The 17,830-nt window shown below is 48.2% G+C and overlaps 1 protein-coding gene across 10 annotated transcripts in view; it reads left to right on the top strand.

Annotated features, from left to right (window-relative positions):
• The window catches only part of OTOF (otoferlin), a 97,939-nt gene that overhangs the window by 17,753 nt on the left and 62,356 nt on the right, over window positions 1–17,830 (top strand). For all 10 annotated transcript variants that reach the window (XM_057404652.1, XM_057404648.1, XM_057404646.1 and 7 more), the window contains exon 4: window positions 13,097–13,196. In XM_057404652.1, the coding sequence (XP_057260635.1) occupies window positions 13,097–13,196 (100 nt within the window). The remainder of the gene's footprint in view (window positions 1–13,096; window positions 13,197–17,830) is intronic.

Here is a 17,830-nt window from a genome sequence, read left to right as displayed (position 1 = left end):
CCCCACTGCTCTGCTTGGCTGCTGCCTCCACTCACTCCTGGTTGACTGCTCTATCAATCTTCACATTATTTGAAGATTTGATTCTAAGCTGGTTTTACATCCCAGTCACTGGTGTAGTAGTCATGGGTTTAATGGCAAAATTTCACCGTGGCACTATCATTCAAAGGTGACTTGCAGCTCATATCCTGTTTTTATAGTATCTCCCCTAATCTGCTCCTGTTAGTGTGGGGCACTGACAGCAGGCATGTTCAACCATTTTGTAAGAACCTGCTCCTTTCATGCGCTTACCAAACAAGCCAATTCCAAAGCAGCAAACCAGGCTTGTTTTGACAGGTTCTAACTCCTCCTAAACCTACCCTGAATGGCATTGATTACACTCCAGTTTTTAATTGCTTATTCATTGAATCCTGTACAAGCTTTCCTATTCTTCTCCTAGGATGGCTGCCAGATTAGCCTGGCTCTCTTCATCCACCCTGTGTGAACTCTTAGCTGTGCTTGGATTTCTCTATTATTCTAACTTCATTAAAAATTGATATGAGTGGATCAGAAGCTGCTGGTTCCTTTGTGATGATTAGCCACAAACTACCCCTGGCCTGCAACAACCAACAGAAATATTTAATCCAGCTTGTTTGCCTGCTTCACATCATTACAGGGTGGAACAGCAGCTGCTGCTCCTGGTTTGGGGTGTATTTGCCTTGAAATCATAGAATCCTCTAATCAGGATGGTTTGGGTGCAAAGGGATCTTAAAGCTCATCCAGTTCCAACCCCTGCCACAGGCAGGGACACCTTCCACTAGAGCAGGTTGCTCCAAGCCTTGTCCAGCCTGGCCTTGAACACTGCCAGGGATGGGGCAGCCACAGTTTCTCTGGGCAACCTGTGCCAGGGCCTCACCACCCTCACAGGGAAGAACTTCTGCCTCAGATCTCATCTCAGTCTCCCTTCTGTCAGATTAAAGCCATTCCCCCTTGTCCTGTCCCTACAGGCCCTTGTCAAAAGCCCCTCTCCAGCTTTCTTGTTGGCCCCTTTAGGCACTGGAAGCTGCTCTAAGGTCTCCCTGGAGCCTTCTCTTCTCCAGGTCCCTTGTGCCCAAAGCCTGTTGCTCTGGGTCAGTGCATGCCTCACTGCTCCTGGATCTCCCAGACCCCTCTCCAGCAACTGGTGGCTCATCTCTATAACCTAAACATGAGTACCTGCTGCCATGCACATGTCCTGGACAAACACAGGGCTGGAAGGTACAACTTTGGATCTAACAGGAGACACAGGTCCTTTGAGAAGCTGGATACTCAAAGGGAACCTGAGGTGAGCCCTGGTACCCCAGGGACACTAAAACTGCAGTCACAGGTGGCTGTTTTGGGATTCTGCTTCACACTGTTGTCAAGGCAAAGCCAGGGGAGATGTCTTCCTTGGCATTTGCTGGAGGGGGCTTCTGATCCCAGCTCCTTTTCTGGGCTGGGCTGCAGGGCTTGGCTGCTCCAGTGGCCCACAAAGCAAAGATGGGCAGCAACGAGAGCATGCTGTGGTGGTCTCTTAATTGCTGAAGGACAGGCTGAACAATCACTTCACAGACATGCTTCGGGGTTCATTTTTCAGCATCTGTAAATGCCAGCATGAGGAAACTCTTGTCTAACCTCAAGAAAACCTCTGCAGGGAGGTACTGAATCTCCACTGCTGTGCTGGATACTGCATCACTGCCTTGGGCAGCTGATCAGATTCTGTTCTGAAGCAGGACTGGTCCAGCTGTGTCTGGGGAGGACAAGCTCTGTGCTTCAGTCCTTAAAGGGGGCTTGTAAGAAAGATGGGGACAGACTTTTTACAAGAGTCTGTAGCAACAGGGCAAGGGGTGATGGTTTTGAACTAAAAGAGGGGAGATTAAGACAAAGGAAGAAAATTTTATGCTGTGGGTGGTGAGGCGCTGACACAGGTTGCCTCAGGAAGCTGTGGCTGCACCACCCCTGGAAACACTCAAGGCTGTGTTGGATGAGGCTCTGAGCAGTCTGGTCTAATGGCAGGGGTCCCTGCCCATGGCAGGCAGGTTAGACTGGATGATCTTTGCGTTCCTTCCAACCCAAACCATTCTGTGATCCTATGAGTCCATGATTTTATGATTCTATGACCTGAGACCAGGCTTCGTCTGAAGGGTGGGCTGAAAAGCCTGAAGTTCCCTGAAGCAGAATACAATCAGGAATCCAAAGGATGCAGTGATAGGAGAGTCTTATTCCAACCCTATAAGCTTCTTACTGATGGAAGAAGGAATACATTTCAGATGTGAGCATCCGTGGCAGGAAACAACCTGCAGAATAAACCACTCCAAGTCATAAATATGAAGGGATTACCCAGGGATTTGTGCTCAGACTCACAGCATTTCCCTGCTGGCTCAGAAATGTCTGCACCATGATATTAGCACCAAGGCACAGCTGATGTACCTGACCCCCTCTCACTCCCAGGCAGCTGGAGCTCGGCACTTCCCTCAAGGGAACACAGGGAATCTGTGGTATACAAACCCAACAATAATTAAAGCCCCAGATCACAAGCCAGTGCTATAGCTACAGCCCATCCTTCTTGCACATGAATGAGTTTTAGCAGGACAGACAGACATGATCTTGGAGAGGAGGCAGAGGTGTGGGGAGAAGCAGAGTGCTGGTGTTGGGGTTTGGGAAAGTGAGCTGTGGTCTTTGTGAATAATTCACATGCAGCTGATTAGTGCTGTTTATCAAAGCCCCAGATAAAGGCATGACATCTGATGCAGGTCCACCCTGAATAATGGAGTGGACAGGAGCACAGACGTGGCTGGTGGCTCATTGAATTGCTTTTGTTTCCTACCTTAGTGGCCATCAGCATGCAGCTAATTAGCTCGTAAAATAATCCTGTGCCAGCCCTGGCCAGGTGCTTCAGCCTCCTTACAGCAGCTGACTGTGTGCTGGCTCCTTGGAGGGGCTGCAGGCTTCCATGACTCTTGGCTCTGGGACAGTACCTGAGTGCCCAAAGAAAGGGGTAGAGCATGGAAGCTGGGAATTAATGCATGAGGACAGCTCAAAAGGACCAGCCCAGCCGTGCCGCCAGCCCAGAAGCCTGTCTCTAGCACCTCACCAGTTAGGGCATCCCCAGGATTGAAACTCTCTTCTCCAGCCAAGACCCATCCAAACCGCCCCAGGGATGACCTGTCCAAGTGCAGGTGGGTGAAGGGCAGCGCCACATCCTGCCCATGGTTAGTTTACTGGTGCAGATGCGGACTGGAAATGCTCCATGCAAGTATAGGACCAAAAGGGTATAAAAATGCATAACATGATCCCACAGTGAAGGGCTTTGGGAGAGGGCACGTGCAAGCAGACTAGTGTGAGATGTGAGGTCCCAGAAGTGGATTTTGAGTGTGTCTGAGCAGGAGAAGACACTATGGGGCATGTATGAGTGGTGTGGGGTAGAGGATCATATGGACAGGAGAGGGCAGAGATGCAAGAAGCAAGTGGAGGCAGCAGCCAGGGCAGCACGCTGTGCTGGTGAGACATCAGAGAGGATGGCTGCGTGGTACAGTGGCCCCAGAGCATCATCCCTGAGGCAGGAGGTCTGCTCCTTGCTGCTACTCCCATTCCTGACCGTCTGGATCACCCTAGACAAGCATTTCCTGGGCCTGCTGCATAAAACATGGACAATTCCAGTCAGTGACCACATCCCTTAAGGATGAGGAACACTGCCCAAAAACTAAGAGCTTTTGCTTCAGGGTGGTTTGTTTTCCTCTATGTCACTGTTTTCCTCTCTGGGGCAAGCAGCAGTAACTTGATCTGGCCAAAGGGTGAAAGCCACATTACAAACTGGTCAGCTCCTGATGGACAATGTATGGGTGTGGGCACAGATAATATCCCCCTGCAGAAAGCTGATACCCACAGAGAAAAGGCAGGAGCTGGTTCTCCTTACCTGACAGAGAGACAAAGAGACTAATACCAAAGACTTTTAATACAACACTGTCCTCTCCAGGATAAAAATAGAGCTTTGTTTTGTCCTTTGTACTCCAGCTTCTTCAGCAAATGAGGCCTTTGTGCAATTTGAGTCTTGTACAAAAGTGCCTCCAACTTGCAGAAACCCGGGTGCTCACCATTTCACCCTCGGAAAACAATCTGCTGCAGAATCACTGTAGAAGGAGTATCATGGGAAAAGTTTCTAACTCTGGTGCAGTAAGGTTCCCCTCTTGTCTGGTTGCCCTCCTCGAGCAGAGCAGGGCTTGAAGAGCAAACTTGGGTTGCAAGAGATGCGTTTTGCAAACCAGAAGGTGCCCCCGATTCATTGAGACAGTGCTTGGACTTCAGCTGGGCAAGACTTGCTGCTGCCCAGCCTGGCTGGTTAAACACTGCAGAGGTTTGAGCTGCAGGCCTTGGAGCATCATCAGTGATGCGGGAGGTTCAGCTCTCCCCAGTTGCTTCCCTCTCAATGTGGAAATCCCAGGGATGCCTGGAGGTCACATCCACTCACCACTGGATGAGTGATGCTACAGATGCACTCATCAAGATGTTATTATTGTCTAGAGAATTGCTAAAAGGCAGAAATTAAATCTCTTCAAATGAAACTGAGTGCACTTGTAACCCAGACAAAATGTTGACATAAAATCACACCATGCTGGCCTCATTCTTGGTTTGCTTTTGTCTCTATCCAAAACAAGATTTTTTAGGGTCCCTTTCTAGCCTCACCAGAAAGACAAAGATCTGATGGAACAATTTGGGGTGCCATCAGCACAATTTAGGGTTTATTTTTGTCATTTTCCTATATGATTTGAGTCCCCAGACTGTATTACAAGAAGTCCAACTGTGCTACTGTAAGGTGAAGTTACACCTTGGTAGGTGGGAGCTATGCAGTAACCTTAATTATCCAAACATCATTAAATCAAGTTTTTCTACTAATCCTTTCAGCAGGACACACAGAAAGTTGATCACCAGCGCTGTCCTAGGCTTTCTTGGCAACAAGCTGTTGGTTGTCTGACTCCTTTGTGCAGGAGCAAAATGGATCCAACAGAACAGGCAAAAGATTTAAAATAGGAGCTATGAATTAAATCAGTCTTCTTCAATTCAAAAGAAGCCATAATAAATAGCCATGAGGTTAAACTGGGGAGGAAACAGTTCATTCCTCATCTATTCCAGTAGAAAAACTCAGAAGACATGAAAATGAAGACAGTAGAAAGTAGGCTTAGAATGAAGTGGTTGTTTAGAAGTCTCGTTAAGGTTTTCTAGCATCAGCTTCCATGGAAGGTAAAGATAAAAGCACAGGGTGTGCTTGGTTATGACCTGAGAGGACTGATATCCCCAGGGGCAGGAAGCTGGAAAGGTAGAAGTTTCCATACCTTGTCAGAGGTGCAAGCTAATCAGACAAGATGTCTACAAAGGTATCAGCCTTTCTGTGAGTAATACCATGTCACACAACTTGTCCAGTTCTACAGGCAAGGCTGGCATGTGAAAAAGAGCTGAAAGGGAGGAGGGAAGCTGCAGAGGCAGAGTTGTGCAGAGTCCAGTGCAAGTCATCTTGGTTCACCAAGAGCAAGAGTAAATGGGCAGGGGATAAGGCAGCTGGGATGGCTGGCTCACCTCAAGGTGGACATGGTCAGCAAATGATCACAGAATCAGCATAGAATGATTTGGGCTGGAAGGCACTTTAAAGCTCATCCAATTCCAACCCCCTGCCACAGGCAGGGACACCTTCCGCTAGACCAGGTTGCTCCAAGCCCTGTCCAACCTGGTCTTGAACACTGCCAGGGATGGGGCAGCCACAGCTTCTCTGGGCAACCTGTGCCAGGGCCTCACCACCCTCACAGGGAACAACTTCTGCCTAAGAGCTCATCTCAGTCAGGTTAAAGCCATTCCTTCTTGTCCTATCCCTGCAGGCCCTTGTCAAAAGCCCCTCTCCAGCTTTCTTGTTGGGCCTTTTGGGCACTGGGAGCTGCTCTATGTTCACCTTAAAATCTTCTCCAGGCTGAACAAGCCCAGCTCTCTCAGCCTGTCTTCATAGCAGAGGTGCTTCAGCCCTTGGAGCGTCTTCATGGCCTCCTCTGGACTCACTCCAACAGCTGCACATCCACTGTGTTTGTGCAGTACTGATAAATGCACACTGTTACCTCCTGTGGCTCACACGATGAGTGCCTCGGAGCTTGGACGAAAATGAAGAGCCTCTTTCACTGTCTGGCCAAATTGCAGCTTCATCTGTAATCATTTGACTCTTTAAGTTAGAGCTTCCTAAATCACTTCCCTCCTAATTACCCCCTTTGCACCAAGCCTGTGTGTTACACAAGTCAGAGCCTACACTCCCAAGTGTATGCAATTATTACCGGTTTGTTATCATTTGGATAGCGGAGTGAAATGTAGGACACCGCAGCTGTTCCAGCTCAGCAGCCTCCAGATAGCAAAAGTTGCCTCAGTGAATTAACATTTTTTTTCATCAAACTCTTGCGAAAATTCTCATTAAATACAAATGCATTTTCTTTTCACCCTGGAAGACAAGGGAAATAGTGCAAATGCCTGTCAGCCCTGTCAGGTAACTAATTTGGGATAAGATTTCTTGATAAAGAGGCAATTTTGGGGTATAGTCAGACTTGCACTGTGTTTGACTTGTTGTCATGCAATATTTTGATTAAGAGATGAAAGTTCAGTGAAAACTTGACAGAGCGGTTGCTGGGAGCTGTTATGCCTGTGAGCAATGCTTGGAAGTGACTGCAGGCAGGGATCCATCATCCGGGATGCTGGTGGCCAGTGCAGCCCTGTGGGACCAGACCTTGTCATGCATTTCCTTAGTCTGAAAAGAAAATGTGTCTAATTACAGAGCCCACTGCTTCACAAAGGAACTGGAAAGGTGGGATTGATTAGAGAGGAGCAGCCGGAGTTATAGAATCATAGAATAGTTAGGTTTGGAAAGGTCCTTAAGGTCATCTAGTTCCAACCCCTCTTGCCATGGGCAGGAACACCTCACACTAAACCATCTCACCCAAGGCTCTGTCCAACCTGGCTTTGAACACTGCCAGGGATGGAGCATTTGCCCCTTCTTTGAGCAACCTGTGCCAGTGCCTCGCCACCCTCACAGTAAAGAACTTCTTCCTTTTATCTAACCTGAACGAACCTCTGTTAAAGTTTGAACCCATTACCCCTTGTCCTGTCACTACAGTCCCTAATGAAGAGTCCCTCCCCAGCATCCTTGTAGGCCCCCTTCAGATACTAGAAGGCTGCTATGAGGTCTCCACGCAGCCTTCTCTTCTCCAGGCTGAACAGCCCCAACTTCCTCAGCCTATCTTCATATGGAATCTTAGCAGATCTGCCTACCCTGAAGTCATCATCATCTCTGTTTGGCTTATTGGTAAGGAAAGGAAGATATGGCCTGATTGTGGACCAAGAAGCAGGAATTTTGTGGCCATCACTTTGACAAATCAGACAAATCCACAAGGTTCACCACCTCAGCAGATTTTAGTTGAGTAGGGCTGAGCCGCATGGTCATCTGAGCCCCCTTGACAACCCAAAAGATTAGCACCTACCACGATTCCTTCTTTGGGCAGCCTGGGCATTGATCGTGTCCCTGTGCTGCCTGTTTTGTATTGCAGAAGCTCATTAATTCAGGGCAGACTTTACACTGGGCAGGCATTTTGGAGAGCTGCTCTCCCTCCCAGCTCAGTGTGTAATCTGCACTGCAGCCTGGATGCAGGAGTTTGGAGATGCTCCTGTGGTTTGGGGGGTGTAACCAAGTCCTTCAGTGTTTGCAGCTCTTAGTGCCAGGGGGTGGGAAGGTGTCCTGACAGGCGGATGCATGGAGATGCAGTGGCTACTCCCTGCCTGCCCTATGTTCTGCACTGCACACACACCCCCCCCCCCCCCCCCCCCCCCCAAAACACTTTGAATAATGACAAGCATTGAAAGTTTGTTTGGGTGGCGAGCAGGCAAGGCTGCAAGGATGGGTTGTATGGTGGTTCAGCATGATAACCCCCCCTCAAGTTAGGTATTAGATTACAATCCTAATTTCAACTCCATATCTTTGATTTGGGTCTGACTGATTTTCTCCATCTATCCTAGTACCCAATGCAGACATCACCAGGGTCTTTTTCTGTCCCAAGCACCCAGCTGGGTTGGCAATGGCCACATGGGGAAGCTCTCCTCTCCAAAACTCTTTGGGGCTGCCCAGCTCCTGCGCCTGCATCCCTGCAATGGATCGGGGTTGGTGTAGGCTGGCAGGCAGCATCCCAGCATAGATGTGTGAGGGACAGTGCCCAGGCTTAATTCTAAGCTAATTTAGATGGAGCCAACAACTCCAAGTGGTTCAGCAGCAGGAGACCAGCTCTCTCTTAGGTCTTTAAGTGCAGATTGGATCCTTCCTTGGGCAGCTGAGCCTTCATTTCAATCTCTCAGGCTCTTGCAAGCCTGGCAATGGGTTGAAATCAGTGGCATCCCTCTGCTTTCCCCATGCTACCTTGCAACACATGTCTGGAAGTGGGGACCAAACCAAGACAGAAATGCCGTGATTTCTCTTTCATCACTTCCTAGGATCTGATGATGTGTGAATGGATGGATGGAAATGCCACCCCCTGCCAGAAGCTCATCTACGCTGCAGAAGCAGAACTTGCCCAGGGAGCAAACATCATCCAAGGGCTGAGCTGGCAGGGAAGGGGGACAGGACTTCATGGGCTGGAGAATGCTCTTAGCAAAGCCAGATGCATCCCTCAACCTCAGAGCCCTTGCTCAGACAGAGTGGGATTTCAGCCCTGGCCATGCCTGGCCTGGTTCACTGTCACCCCCAGCCACATCATGGGGTATGCAGCAGTCCCAGGCTGCCCTGATCCAAGGCTTTGAGCAAGCTCTAAACACCAGATCAGCCAAGCTGGGTTTGAAACAAGAGAGGTACCTACAGTCTGATAAAATTACGAGTGACCCAGAAAATCTCCCTCTCTTTCCATCAGCAGAAATGCCAGGGAAGGGAGCAGGGCACTTGATGAATTATGAAACACTTGGAAATGAAAGGCTGTGTAGACAAGTCCTGAATATTTCATTCTCTCTTGCTTGGCTCTTGCCTGCCAGGGGCAGTGTGTTGGGAGGGGTCTGAGGAAGGAGCGTGTTATCCCCAGCCTAACACAGATCCATCTTCCTGATCATTTACATACTGGCAGATGAGCTGGGCCAAGGTCTGTGAGCTGAGCTGGGGAGTTCAGAAGCACACAAGTCAGGCTGAAAGGGCTGCAAAGTCGTGTTAGGAGGATGGTGGAAGGGCCTGCATCTCACCGTCTGCTCAGGAGATGGGAGAATCTGCTCTTTGCCAGTTGTCACCATCCAGATACTGTGGCTGGAAGACACTGTCACAGGGCTAGGACTGGCTCTGATGTACCTGCTTTTACCAGCTCCTGTGACAGCAACAGCCTGCAATTATGAGGACTCACAGGCAGTGTGCACTTTGGACTGCAGATACATGGGGAGAGAGTTGTGGTGGAGATGGATGTGATGTTGTGCAGCCCCTGGGCTTCTCTTGGGTAAACCTGACCCAGAGACCCTGCAGGTCACAGAGATGTCTGTAGAGTCAGTCTGCAGGAAGGGCCTCCAGCTCCAAGCCCCGTCCAACCTGGCCTTGAACACTGCCAGGGATGGGGCAGCCACAGCTTCTCCGGGCAGCCTGTGCCAGGGCCTCATCACCCTCACAGCCCAGAACTTCTGCCTCAGATCTCATCTCAATCTCCCCTCTGTCAGGTTAAAGCCATTCCCCCTTGTCCTGTCCCTACAATCCCTTGTCAAAACCCCCTCTCCAGCTTTCTTGTTGGCCCCTTTAGGCACTGGAAGCTGCTCTAAGTTCTCCCTGGAGCCTTCTCTTCTCCAGGCTGAACAAGCCCAGCTCTCTCGGGCTGTCTCCATAGCAGAGGTGCTCCAGCCCTCAAAGCATCTTTGTGGCCTCCTCTGGACTTGCTCCAACAGCTCCACATCCTTATGTTTGGGCCCCAGAGCTGGATGCAGGACTGCAGGGGGGCATTCATGAGAGTGGAGCAGAGGGGGAGAATCCTCTCCTTCGACCTGCTGGTCATGCTGCTGGTGATGCAGCCCAGGACATGTCTGGTTTCCAGATCAAGCACACACTGCTGGGTTATGGTGAGCTTCTCGGCAACTAAAACCCCTAAAAAATAAAAGAAAGCACGGACTTCCCTTAAGGAAGCCTTTGTAAAACAAGAGAGCTTTTGCAAACAGCAAGCATCACTATTTAGCAAACCTGAAATGCAGGCTGTTATGGCAGTCTTTTCCCTAGCAAGCCCATCTAGGAGAATCAGGTCTCCATGAGCAGCAGTGATATATTATGTATTGTACATGAAGCAATATGAAGTGCACAAAGTAAAGGTGGTCATGTTCAGTGTCCTGCATAGCACCTTGGAGATGCAGGAGTTACCCGTGCACAACACATGGGAGCTGAAGAGAGAAGGAAGGGTCCCATCCAGCAGTGCACACTGGGACAGGTCTGCCCTGGCTCTCCCTTGCTCCTGGAGCATCAAGCATCACCAGCATCACCAGCAGGACCTGTCAGAGGTCTGTTGGAAAGTAGGACCTCCCTACTGCAAGTCAGGTAGAGGTAGATAAGCAGATGAGCAACAGTAAGGTCATTTTTCTGTATTTCTCAGGTCCTTTATGAATTTCCTCAGGCAGTTTATTATTATAAATGAGTGGTGCAGAGTGGGTTAACTGCACAGCACAGTCTGATTTCTTTGGTCAGGGAAAAGCCTACATCAGTACCCTCTGATCCCCAAGCATGCAGGTGTGTGCACAAAGGGGCACAGAGACCTGTGCAGAGAAAGACTGTTTGGGGTGGGGAAATTAAAAACAGAGGACTGGCACAGTCAGGACCCAGCACATCAATGCCCAAAGCCAGTGCAGACCCCAGGAAGTTGAGCAAGGCTGGGCAAACCTTACACTTCCATTTCAGAGGATTCTTCAAAACCTAAGGGGTTGTCTTGAGAGCTGGAAAAAATAAACCCCTTCCTTAGACTGACCTAGGGCATATCTGCTGACCCTGCTTTTACCTTGGGTCTCCAGGCTGTGACACAGGCACAACATTGGGTGCTTGGATTACACAGGGGCAGAGGCAGAGGAGCCTTCAATATCCCACCACCCATCACAGGGAGTTCTTGTCTCCCACTCTAAAATCACATCTTGATAAAACAGCATCTCGGTAAGCGATGCCTTAAGGTTTGCAAGGAAGTAGTTTAATCAGCAGCAGCTTTCTCGCTGGCCCCAGTCAGCAGAACACTGCAGGCATATTCCTGGTGTGCCATGCAATACCTTCACTGTCATCTGGGATCATGGCATTGGAGATGCTTTGCAAAACAGATGTGGTAAGGCATATTCATCATTTCAGGGCTTCTTCCATGTCGGGAGTCACTTGTTGATTTATAGCTGGGTCTTCTCAGGGGATGGTCCCTCTGGTGCCACAGCAGAACATGAAGAACATAAATCTACAGCTCCTTGACAAGCCATGAGCTGGCAAATAAGCAATGACTTTTATTAGATGTGTCAGGCCTCTCTGCTCTCTGTGGTGTCTATTTGGACCTGTAATTTAACAAACATGGCTGCTTTCAGCATGCACAGTGCTGCACACCCTGACTGCAAGAGCAGCAGCAAACCCAGGCAAGAGCCACTAAGAGCAATTAGATGCCTTCATTCTGCTCATCCTGGGGGAGATTACATGGTGATCAGATGCTCAGGGGAGAAATGGCCATGGTGGCTGGGAGGTGTTATACCCCCTCAGCATCCATTTCAGCCCGTGGAAGGTGTCAGCACGTGCAGGTCTGGTGGGACAAATGTGAGCCTTCCTCACCTGTTCCTCTATAGGATCAGGCAGGCTGCTCAGTGCAGCCGTGGGGTTGGAGAAACCAGCTCCTTTTCTACTGAAGAGAAGATGGGAATGCTCTGCTGTCAGAGCAATAGCATCCAGCACAAGTGTGGGAGCAGCCTGGGAAGGAGGAAGTAATGTGTTAAACCATCACTCAATGCCTTCTGTAAATATAACCAGGCACACCCATTGTGCTCTGGGGATGTCCTACCCCAGTGTCTTGGGTTCAGCAGTAGCAGTCATTTTTCTCCTTCTTGGTAGCTGGTGCAGTGCTGTGTTTTTGACTTTCAGCCTGGGAACAGTGCTGATAGCACCGATGTTTTTAGTTACTGATCAAATGTTTGGTCTGGCCAAGGACTTTGTGAGCCTCATGCTCTGCCAGGGAGGAGGGGAAGCCAGGAGGAAACAGAGACAGGACACTTGACCCAAACTGACCAAAGAGGTATTCCATACCACAGCATGTCATGCCCAGGAGGTAACAGAGTTACCCAGAAGGGCTAGGGACTGCAGGGTTGGAGGAGGAGTGGGGCGAGTTATCAGTCAGCTGGTGCTGAGGTGTTGTATTCTCTTCCCTTGTTATTTCCTTTATCATTATTATAATTGGTGGTAGCAGTAGTGATCTGTGTTATACCTTAGTTACTAAACTGTTGTTATCAACCTGTGGGAGTTGCATTCTTTTGATTCTCCTTCCCATCCCTCCCGGGGCTGGGGGGGCATAAAGGGAGGGGAGTGAATGAATGAGCTGTGTGGCTGGGTTTAAACCACAACACCCAGGATAACTCCTCCTTGGGGGGGTGATTTGCTGCCAATCATGTTGTCCTGGGACCTCCCCATGTCATGTCCTGTGCTGATAATGTCCTGGTGCAGATGAGCTGCGGACAGTGCCCTGGTTCTTTCCATGTTCAATTCATGAGTGCAAGCATAGCTGCAGATATTCAGGACGGAAAAGGCCAGTTTGGGTTCCTTTAGTTGAATCCCAATAATACAAGACAGATGGTTCCCAAAGTCTCCTTCTCTTCTTATACCAACAGTGTTCCATTGAAATGGTTTTCTTCCTTGCTTCTCCTTTGCTCACCATCTCCACAGAGCTGGGGTCGCTGGCTCAGCTGACAGAGTCCTTGGCCATTCTCTGATCTTCCATGTCACTTCTCCGTCCTCTTAAGGCAAATGGGAAGCAAACCATTCTCACATGCTTGGGCAACTTGGCCATCAAAGTTCTTTCCCATTAAAAACAGAATCTGGGTGCTCAGCACAGCTTGCCTGACTTTTCTCTTCTTTGCTCCGTAGGCTCATTGGCACTTTCCAGATGGTTCTGCAAAAGGTGGTGGAAGAAGGGCAGGTAGAGGTGACAGACACGCTCATAGATGACAATAATTCAGCCATTCAGGTAGGTCAAGAGGAGTAAGCAGCTGGTGCTGCCCCTCAGGCTTGGTCTGTGTGTCCATATTTTTGCTGACTGTGGGAAGAGGGAAGTCTGTGTTATGCTCCTGAAATCCCAAATCCTCATCCTGTCCTTCATCCTATTACTTTTGGTCTGAAGGAATAAGGCAGCTAGGACTGTCTTGAGGGTGCAAGTGAAAGCTCTATTTGTCTCTGACCTCAACACTGCTTCTTTTCTGCCCTTGTAGCCCATGAGACATACCTTTTGCAGCAGCTCATCTGAAGTCCCATTCTTTATAAGCCCTTGGGGAAAATCAGGATAAGAAATACAAGCTGGTGTGTGTCTGCACCCCTCATCCTGAGCCTCGATGACCAGGCAAAGGCAAAGCAGCTGCTGTGTAACTCTCTCATTCCCATCTGCATTCCTGTAACCCATCAATGGGAGCTGCTTCCCATGGAGTTTTATAACATACTTGGAAATACAGCTACATATGATCTTCTTGAGTATCAAAACCCTGGTGTTTTAATTAAGAAATAAAGCCTCAACCTCCCCCCTTTTCCTCTATAAGCTGCTTCCTAGACTCAGCATAAAGAAAAAGTGCAATTGCTTGTGACCCTCTGTGCTAACAACAAGCACTTAGCAATGAAAAGATGAGTGGTTTCATTAGGAGCAGACCAGAGGTGACTTCTCCTGTGGGATTAGAGGGAATGAAACCAATAAAAGTACAAGAAACTGTTCTGAGGAGGAAGAAGAAATGAAAGAGGTGCAGACCTGGGATGAAGCTATAATGCCAGCAAAAATAGCTCCTGCTGTTCTCTTGGTTTATCAGATGGAGAAGTTACCTGATTAGTGTCCATGGGATCCTCCAAAGGAAGAAAGTCCAATATTTTTAAGACCCTTCAGTGTCACAAGGGGGAGAGATGAAAATCACTGCAAAAAAATCAAATGAAAAATTAAGTACATTCAACTTCTTGATGTCAAAAATGTGGGTTTTTAGACTGAACTAACCTAAGACTGAGGAGGTGCCTGCATTGCCTGGTACCTTGCTGTTTGGCTGCACTATAGCCACATAGTAGGTCGAAGCAAATGGTCTGCTACCCTTCACCTCTACATAAGCCATGTGCTTCTAACTTGGAAGAACCTGGAGGAGAAATGACCTTCCAAGCCCATGTCTGGTGTGCTGGATCTGTGCTCATCACCTCTCCTTTGAGGACCTCGTGTCTACATCTCCTCTATGTCATGGCAGCTTTGCTGGAGTTGTTTTAGTTGGTATCTACAGCATGCTCTGGAAAACATAAATACTGGCTATTGCTTATTGCTTCAAAATCAGGGCAGCCTGGGCAAGGCAGATTTTACAGGACCACAGATCTCCCTTGGACAAGACAAAATATCCCCCCATGTCCTTCACGCCGCAAGCCCCATGGATGCTCCGGCACAAATCCTGCATTTCCTGAGCTAGCTGTGAGCCGAAATGCCTCATCCCTGTATTTCCCCTGCATTTCTGGGACATTGTCTTAGCCCCAGGCCACGCCTGTTCAACGTGCAGCTAGGACGTGAGGGTGTACACTTGCATTTTGGGCTTCCATCAGGATTTCAGATCTCTTCTCCCATGCAGTAACCATTGCAACAACAGAGGCACAGAGGTAACTGAACTTCCTGCTGCCAGACTTTGCTCCAGCGGGAGAATGAATTTGCTCTGAGGGAGCTTGAAGAAGAGATAATCCAGAGGGCAAAACCTGGGACAATTTGCATAGACAAATATATTAGTGGAAACCTAATCCAGAAGAGCTCCTGATGGGCAGCAGGGATGGCCCTTGAGGAGAGGTGACCCAATTTCTCCCAGCCTCGAAAGATTTTATTAGTAGGCATAGGAGTGGACCACAGCCAGTGAGGGCTGCTGCAGGAGGAGAGAGGGACTGAAAAATAATCAGACATATGGAGGAAGCAGAGGTATGGAAAGCCACTGCCCGTCCGCTGAGATGGGATAACTGGATGTCAGCACGCCTCCTCCTTTGATATACAAAGAAAAAGATTTTGTTTGGAAGAACATGTTACTTGCATTGAGCAAGCTCAAAGAAAAATAATGTGCAAGGGCTGCAAAAATCACCTCCAGAAGTAGGAAAATTGTACAATCACAGAATGGTTTGAGCAGAAAGGGACCTTATGATCATCCAGTTCCAACCCCTGCCACAGGCAGGGACACCTTCCACTAGACCAGGTTGCTCCAAGCCCCTGAGGTCCAACCTGGCCTTGAACACTGCCAGGGATGGGGCAGCCACAGCTTCTCTGGGCAACCTGTGCCAGGGCCTCACCACCCTCACAGGGAAGAACTTCTGCCTCAGATCTCATCTCAATCTCCCCTCTGTCAGGTTAAAACCATTCCCCCTTGTCCTGTCCCTACAGACCTTTGTCTAAAGCCCCTCTCCAACTTTCTTGTTGGCCCCTTTAGGTACTGGAAGGCTGAAACTAAGCAATCTCAATATGTCCCCTCTTGGCAATCCCACCTTTCCTCTCTCAGCTCCCTAAAACCTGTGATGCACTCTGGGTGTAGGTAGAGACGCATCTTCACTGCCACAGCTTCATGGAGAGCAGTTTCCAGGCATAACTTCATCTTCTTGTAATCAAATGCAAAGGATAGGAAGGTGTCCCTGCCTGTGGCAGGGTGCCTGGAACCAAATGGAATTTAAGGACCCTTCCACCCCAAACCATTCAGTGATTCAATGATTCTGTGGAAGGAAGGGTTGAAAACTGTGTTTGTCTTTTTCTGGGCTGACGGCAAAACTTCACTGGCAGCTCCCAGCCATCCCTAGTAACATCATTGACTTGCCTTAGCAAAGATATTAAAGGAGCCAGGAATTGTAAAGCCGGAAGGGATACTAAGATCGTGGCCTCCTGCAAGAGAGGCTCTGGGATGTCTCAGAATTCATTACTATTATCTCAAGCAGTGAACAAAAAAACCCCTCAGACAAATAAAAATGATTTTTAAATGCCAGTGGCAGAGCAATCCAGCAGCCTTTCATTGTAGCGTTCTGCTTGTTAGTTTTCTTTACTATTAAATTTGTACTTTTGTTTCCAGCATGAATTTCTCTTTGTTTCAGCTTGCACCTACAAATTCCCCTTCAAACCAGTTATGATTTTATTCAGCCCAAACCAGAATCTTTCCGTTTATAGCCTACAATTTTTCATTTCTTTTAAAGAGCTTTTAAACTTTTAAAGGTTGAACCAGATGATCTTTGAAGTCCCCTTCCAACCTGGTATTCTATAAAATATAGTTTAAAAATGAGATAAATGAGATAAATTAAGATAAATGAGATGAAAATATAGTTCAAAAATGAGTTTCAAGAGCATCTGTTTCATAACAGCATTAAGGGGGGTTGAAAATGTGAGAAATTAATATTTTGACCTGGATCTTTGTTTCTTCTTTGCATTTGCTTTTATAAACAACCTGAAACAGGTTGGTGATGTCAACACAGCGTGGCAAATCACTTTCTTTGACTCAAAATTGTATTTTGCCATAGAAAGAATAAAATCAGTCAAAACCTTCCACAAAGCTCTGTTTCCAGCTGGGTTGGAGTCACCCTTTAGCTGTCATTTTCTAAATGCACAGAATTGTTCCAGGCCATATCTTGTATGGCCTTTTCATCATCTCTTTGACCAGCTGCAGTTGGAGCAAGTCAGGATGCTGACCCTCCTCTTAAGGATAAAGATGAAAAAAGGGAGATTTTGCAATAAATTTTCCTGCTCCCAGTTTGTTACCATTTTGGTTTTGTCCTTCTGTCTAAAATCAATTCCCTCTGCATCAAATATAAATTATAATTTCTCCATAGAAGCTGGAGGTGGGAGAATGGGTTTTGATTTTGCTTTGATCTTTATAGCAGCTGTTTGCATTTCAAAATAGATATGTTTTTAGGAGAGAGATTTTTTGGGCTGATTTGACCAAAGCTGTGTGTTTAGAATTACATTGGATATCAGGGCAAAGGTAGTGCCAGCAGCCTTTTGCATCAAGATGAACTCTCACGTATTTGATGGCATTTTAAATCCAGAGACAGATTTTATATAAAAGCAGTTTCCAGACATAACTTCATCTTCCTGTAATCAAATGCAAAGGACAGGACGAGGGAGAATGCCTATAACCTGACAGAGGGGAGACTGAGGTGAGCTCTTAGGCAGAAGTTGTTCCTTGTGAGGGTGGTGAGGCCCTGGCACAGGTTGCCCAGAGAAGCTGTGGCTGCTCCATCCCTGGCAGTGTTCACAGAGCTTTGAACAACCTGGTCTAGTGGAAGGTGTCCCTGCCTGTGGCAGGGGTTGGAACTGGATGATCATAAGGTCCCTTCCAACCCAAACCTTTCTATGGTTCTATGATTCTATGATTATGGGTGGACAGATGTTCAAAAGCTCCAGGCCTGAATTTGCTGCAGCAGCTTGATGCTGTCTTCGGTGTGTAAGTGTGGAATGACCGCATGGAAGAGGGAGAGGACCTTACTCTTACTTGGTGCATACAGAAGAGGCTTGAGATAAAGCTTGGACCGACTCAGTGCCAGATCCATGTCCATCTTTCTCCCAACTGGTCTGCTCATGGGCAGGCTGGGAGACCCCCTCCTCAAACCTGGACTGACCTAAACCTGCCCAAGAATGCCTGG

Source organism: Pezoporus wallicus, unplaced genomic scaffold (assembly GCF_028554395.1).
Source record: "Pezoporus wallicus isolate ANWC-B61680 ecotype Strahan unplaced genomic scaffold, APGP_CSIRO_Pwel_v1 contig_11009, whole genome shotgun sequence".
Lineage (NCBI taxonomy): Eukaryota > Metazoa > Chordata > Aves > Psittaciformes > Psittacidae > Pezoporus > Pezoporus wallicus.
The sequence above is the reverse complement of the archived record's forward strand: the minus strand, read 5'-3'. Positions and strand labels throughout refer to the sequence as shown.